The sequence below is a fragment of the Castor canadensis genome, chromosome 5, assembly GCF_047511655.1.
Source record: "Castor canadensis chromosome 5, mCasCan1.hap1v2, whole genome shotgun sequence".
Classification (NCBI taxonomy): Eukaryota; Metazoa; Chordata; class Mammalia; order Rodentia; family Castoridae; genus Castor; species Castor canadensis.
Genome location: NC_133390.1, coordinates 113,194,810 through 113,200,809, shown reverse-complemented (window position 1 = coordinate 113,200,809; position 6,000 = coordinate 113,194,810). Strand labels below are relative to the sequence as shown.

The window sequence follows — 6,000 nt, the reverse complement described above, 5'->3', positions numbered from 1 at the left end:
GTATTAGAAAAAAAAGAGTGGGTGGTAAGGGAGGGGGTGGGAGCAGGGGGGAGAAATGACCCAAGCCTTGTATGCACATATGAATAAAAGAAAAAAAAAAAAAAGCTGGTGGAGTGGCTCAAGCGTTAAGTGCCTGCCTAACAAGCATGAGGCCGTGAGTTCAAATACCAGAGTTCAAATACCAGTATTGCCAACAACAACAAAAAGAGTATTAAAAAAAATTCTATTTTAAAACAAATGCCCAAGGGAAACACAGGTGAAGAGTAGGACGAGAAGAGGGTTAGGAATGCAAATACTGAAGAAACCCAGCTCTTAAAACAGGCAAGAAGAGCAAGCAAAGGCAATCAATCAGGAGCAATTATAGATATGAAAAGTTCCTCTACCCCATCAAGCATTGTGAGGGAAGTACAGTTTGAAGAAAGAGTGTCAGCAGACTCAAATGTTGAAAAGTAACATAAGGATCCTAAAAGTTTTAACTATTAAACACAAATGACCACCAGAATATACTTAAAGCAGCTATTGTCTTGTACCGACCAGATTTAGTTAATCCTTAATGCCAGCACATCACATCACATTTCATTCCATTGGAATTGAGTATTTGTGTAAATTCAAGCCCCAGTATTGGTTACTGCCCCCTTCTCTGGATTGCTCATACAAGTCCTACCAAGATAATCCATATCCATGGGTTTGGCAAGTTTAAGTATTCATTTTTCGGCTACAAAAAAAGGAAAGTGAAATTGAGTCTGAGGCCCACTAGGACCTCGGTCCTTTTGCTCCTGTAAATATTTTACTAATAAAATCCTTTCCCAGATTAGATAACTTTTAACTTCTATACCGAGAGGCATATTATTTCACTGAGCCTTAATTTTCTCATTTGTAAAAACTGGGTAAGAACATCAATCCTACTTCACTACTCTCGTGGGATTTGGTCAGAATAAGGTGAGCTTTGGCAATCAGGGTTGTCTCAGTTTGCCTCCTCAGTATCTGAACTAGAACTGGACACAGGGAATGGATGCAGCAAATGCTGGCTGCATTCTAATGAGTATTTGTTCAAAGGCTCTGTTAGGGGAAGCCTTTCCAAGTCAAGTGCTATTTATTGTAATTCCTCAACCTTGACTTAGGTCCCCAAGTAACCAAATTCAAATTTATCCTGATAGGTGCTGGGGGTGGGGGAGGAAGGTGGCTGGAGAGCACTCTTTTTCCCAAAAGAATTCTAATGAAAGAATCGTTTGCTGTACGAATAGGGTTTCAGGAAAGTTCCCTGATCTGCCTAGCAGACTGCGGCTTGCAAACTCCCTTCTTTTTGCAAACATCGTACCTGCTACAGAACTTTTGATAGACCTAAGTGATCAAATCCTACAGTGAATCCCTTGTGCTGTCACCACGAAACTTTTCAAAGCTGCAGCAGCTTGTCCTCTCCAACGTCGGGTAACCTGAGTTAAGGCCGCGCCACCGGTTCAGAGTTGCGGAGGGGCCCATCTCTCGAGAGGCCTCCTCAGTGCAGCCTGCGGGTTGCTGCCGTCAGTCAGCGGGGCGACCGGCCAATAGCCAGCGGGCTGCCGCTCGGGGGTTTTCCTCCGCGCGGGCTCGAGGGGCGGAACCAGGCTGGCGCCGCGGGCCCCTCCTCCCAGGCGGAGGCGGGGCGGGGGAGATCCTGTCCAGGACAGGCCTCCGCGGCGGGGCGGTCCTGGCGCCGCGGAGCTCTCTTTCCGAGGCCTGCAGCTCGAGGCCTGCCCGCGGGGTTTCTGCTCCCCGCGCGGACTTCGCCCGCAAGGGCGGGCGTGGGGGCGGGGCCTGGCGGTGGGGGCGGGACCAGAGCCGCAGGCCCCTCCTCCGAGTGCGGGCCGGTTGGCGGCGGCAGCGGGGGTCGTCTGCGGCTAGGCTGCGAAGCGCAGCGAGCTCTGGCTCCTCCCAGTGGCCGGCCCAGGCGGAAGCGGGAGGCGGAGGCGGCGTGCGCGCTGCTGATCTCCTCTCCCGCGGCGCTGGGGCCCGTGCTACCAGGCTGCTGCTCCGCTTGGCGCTTCTCGGGCGGTCGGCTGGTCTCCACGCCCGGCTGCTCTTCGACCAGGCCTTCATTTTAGCTTCGGCCCACGGTTGCCGACCTTCCCGGTGCCCTCCCGCCCCGTCTCGTACTCTTGCCGCCATCGCTGCGGCCCGGGCCCCGATGGCTCTGTGCAACGGAGACTCCAAGGTCAGTTCCTGGCTTGGGGTCCCTGCCTCACTGCCTTCCCGCGGACGCGAGATCCCGCGGCTGGGGAGCCCCGCGGGGAGCCCTTCTCCGCCCCTTTCCCCAGCCGGTCGGCGTCCCCCCGCGGCCCGGGCAGCGGCGCGTCGGAGTCTCCAGTCGGGCCTGTGGCGCGTTTCTCGTCGGGAGGACGGGGCTTTGTCGATTTTGTGTCGTGTCGCGGCCGGGGCGTTGGGGAGGGCTCCGTTCCCCGCGGCCGCGCCACCGTCCCCGCCTCCCCCGCGCGGCCGCGGGGAACGGAGCCCGCGCGGAGGGAGTGTAGCGAGGCGGGCGGGGGGTGCGGGGCTTCCTCACCTCGTCCCGCCCTCCGAGGGGCTGGGGGCCCGTGGTGGGGTCCCTGGGACCCGACGGAGGCAGGCGGCGTGGCGGCGCCTGGCGTGCGGCGGCCGAGCAAGGCCGGCCTCTAGCCTTCCCGCCACCGGGTTTCCCGCCCGCCCTCGGTGAGGCCCGCTCCGTGTCCCCGCGCCGGCCTTCGGGGGTCCTCGGCCACGTTCGCGTGACCGCACCCTTCTCCCTCCCACCCACCGGTCGGGCTCCCGCCCTGCCCCGCGACCTCGGAGGGGAGAGGCTGCGTGTCCAGGTCCTGCTCTCGTCCAGGTCGCTCCCGTTTCTTGTGCTGTTTGTGGGGGACCCCTTTTCCGCAGGGATGCGGGCCGGGGAGTCGGGAGCTCCGGCTGCTGGGGAAGTTGCATCCTGGACGTGCGGAGCGACTGAGCTTGAGCCGCGGCCGCCCCGCGCTCCCCGCGCGGCGTTCTCAGAGCCGGCCTCCTCCGCGCTGCTCTCAATCCCGCACCTTCGCTGTCACCTGTGGGTCCTTGCAGACCTTCGCCAAGTCAGTGTTGTCCCGGGAAACTGCAGTTTCGGGTCGCGACTACTTAGGCAAGGTGCATCTCCTGTATGCTGATCATGGCCCCGCTTTAGGAAATTGCTTGACTACATTTCTTTACAAACTTCGGGGTGGGAGTTGGTGTGTTACGTCTGAGCAGTCCTTGCTCAAAAAGAATTTTAATACTCTTACAAAAGTGTGTCTTAAGTGTCACGACTCGGTGGGTCCTGTCCGTGAATGGCTTAATACCTGGTAACCATTCAAAAATGTTTATTAACCAAATGAGTAAAGATTGAGGTATCAGTGTACTCTTAAACCGAGGCACCCACCGGTGATGCTTGGTAACACCTGGAGCTTTCTCAGGACGGTAAAGCTGAAGACACCCAAACCTTTAGTTTCTGTAAATCTCAGCGAACCCCGCTTTCTTGTACACTAATTGACTTGTAAACCTTTGTCTTCTTTAATTTTCAAACTTATAGCTTCGTGGGAAGATTCATCTTTCCCCCCACCTTTTTTTTTTTTTTTGCAGTACTGGAACTTGAACTCAGGGCCTTCATCTTGAGCCACTCCACCAGCCCTTTTTTGTGAAGGTTTTTTGCCCGGGCTGACCTGGAACTGGGATCCTCCTGATCTCTGCCTCCTGAGTAGCTAGGATTACAGGCATGAGCCACCGGTGCCCAGCTTTCCCCAACTATTTTTAATTAATGTATATTAATTGTAAAGAAAGTCTCATTGGTAGTATTTCTATACATGGACTTAAAGTACTTTGATGAAATTCACCCACTCCATTACTTTTTCATATCCTCTCCCACCTTCATCTTTACGTTGGTAGATGAATAAGCTGTAATATTACAAGGACTCAAACCTTGTAGTGCGTTTGAGAAGAGTATTTTTACCAAATTAAGTGACACCAGAAAGTTCAAGATTCAGTTTTTAAGTTACCTGTCTCAGTAGTACATAAGATACAACTTTCTCCCCAATTTTTTTTTCCACAAAACTTGGAATTTTAATGAGAATCTTGAGTAGTTTGCTATATTTGAACCTCAGACTACTTAAGTATACTTTTTTTTTTTTCAATGGGAGTGGGGTTTGAATTCTGCTTCCAGCTTGCAAAGCAGATGATCTAACACTTGAGTCACATCTCCAGTCCATTTTGCTCAGGTTAGTTTTGAGATGTGGCTGAGTGACCCCCTATCTCGAGTCTCCTAACCTCAGCCTCTCAAGTAGCTAGGATTACAGACAAGGTTACTGGCATCTGGCTAAGTAAATTTTACTTAAAGATCCTTTGTGTTTGTATGACATAATTAAGCATTAAAAAAAAGTAGCAATCAGATGTGGATCAAATTGGAAGCATTTTCTTTTTTTATTTTTTTTGATGGTACTAAATTTGAACTCATGGCCTCACTTTTGCTAGGCAGGAGTGCTTCCACTTGAGCCCTTCAACCAGTCCTGGAAGCATTTTCAAAAGGAGCATTTTAGGGAAATAACATTTAATCAAATGTATGATTATTTTACTACTCTTAAAGAGGGGTAACTTGGCAATTAAGCCATAACATAAGTAATTAAATATATATTTAAGTATGAGGAAATACACACAATAAATAGTTGAAATGATATTTCTAAGAGGCCCACTTGGAAATTTGAGTAGGAGTCTTATTTTCCATAGCCCAACCCTGCACCACCTTTTCCTTGGAAGTCAAGTACAAGTACAATAGGCAAGCTTGCTTTGTACATTGTTTGTGCCTCTGTTGTGTGTAAATCCTAGTTCATAGACTGAAAGTTGAGGAAAGGCTGGTTTTGGTTCCTATTTCTATTACATGTCATTATTAGGATTTTCTAAAATGGGCATTTTTGTATGGTAGAAACTAGGGAGTGAGGCATTTGGGCTATTTTTGTTAATTTCCTATCAGTCTTTTAGAGTGGAAAGGACCTTTATGAGTTTGAGCTCCCTAAACTGAAAACACATAGTGGGATTAGAACCTAGCTTTTCTTTTTCTTCAGGCTACTTTGGTTAGCCATCCGAGGCAGAGACTGTTTTCTTAGTTAAGGAACTGATGTGTTATTTAAAGGTTATACATATATTACTCGTAGATGGAGTGTTTTATATGACAGCATAGATGGTTGGCTTTTCCTAAAAAACTTTTTTTTTTTTTCCTTTTTCTTTTATTATTCATATGTGCATACAAGGCTTGGTTCATTTCTCCCCCCTGCCCCCACCCCCTCCCTTACCACCCAGTCCGCCCCCTCCCTCTCCCCCCCCAATACCCAGCAGAAACTATTTTGCCCTTATTTCTAATTTTGTTCTAGAGAGAGTATAAGCAATAATAGGAAGGAACAAGGGGTTTTGCTGGTTGAGATAAGGATAGCTATACAGGGCATTGACTCACATTGATTTCCTGTGCGTGGGTGTTACCTTCTAGGTTAATTCTTTTTGATCTAACCTTTTCTCTAGTACCTGTTCCCCTTTTCCTATTGGCCTCAGTTGCTTTTAAGGTATCTGCTTTAGTTTCTCTGCATTAAGGGCAACAAATGCTAGCTAGTTTTTTAGGTATCTTACCTATCCTCACACCTCTCTTGTGTGCTCTCGCTTTTATCATAGTCCAATCCCCTTGTTGTGTTTGCCCTTGATCTAATGTCCACATATGAGGGAGAACATACGATTTTTGGTCTTTTGGGCCAGGCTAACCTCACTCAGGATGATGTTCTCCAGTTCCATCCATTTACCAGCGAATGAAAACATTTCGTTCTTCTTCATGGCTGCATAAAATTCCATTGTGTATAGATACCACATTTTCTGAATCCATTCGTCAGTGGTGGGGCATCTTGGCTGTTTCCATAACTTGGCTATTGTGAATAGTGCCGCAATAAACATGGGTGTGCAGGTGCCTCTGGAGTAACCTGTGTCACAGTCTTTTGGGTATATCCCCAA

General features: G+C 49.5%; 1 protein-coding gene across 1 annotated transcript in view; it reads left to right on the top strand.

Moving 5' to 3' along the window:
• The first annotated feature begins 2,057 nt into the window (after positions 1-2,057).
• Gmps (guanine monophosphate synthase) overlaps positions 2,058-6,000 on the top strand; it is a 65,370-nt gene continuing 61,427 nt past the window's right edge. The window contains exon 1 of the mRNA XM_074073929.1: positions 2,058-2,191. Coding sequence (XP_073930030.1) covers positions 2,165-2,191 — 27 coding nt within the window. The 5' untranslated portion in view covers positions 2,058-2,164. The remainder of the gene's footprint in view (positions 2,192-6,000) is intronic.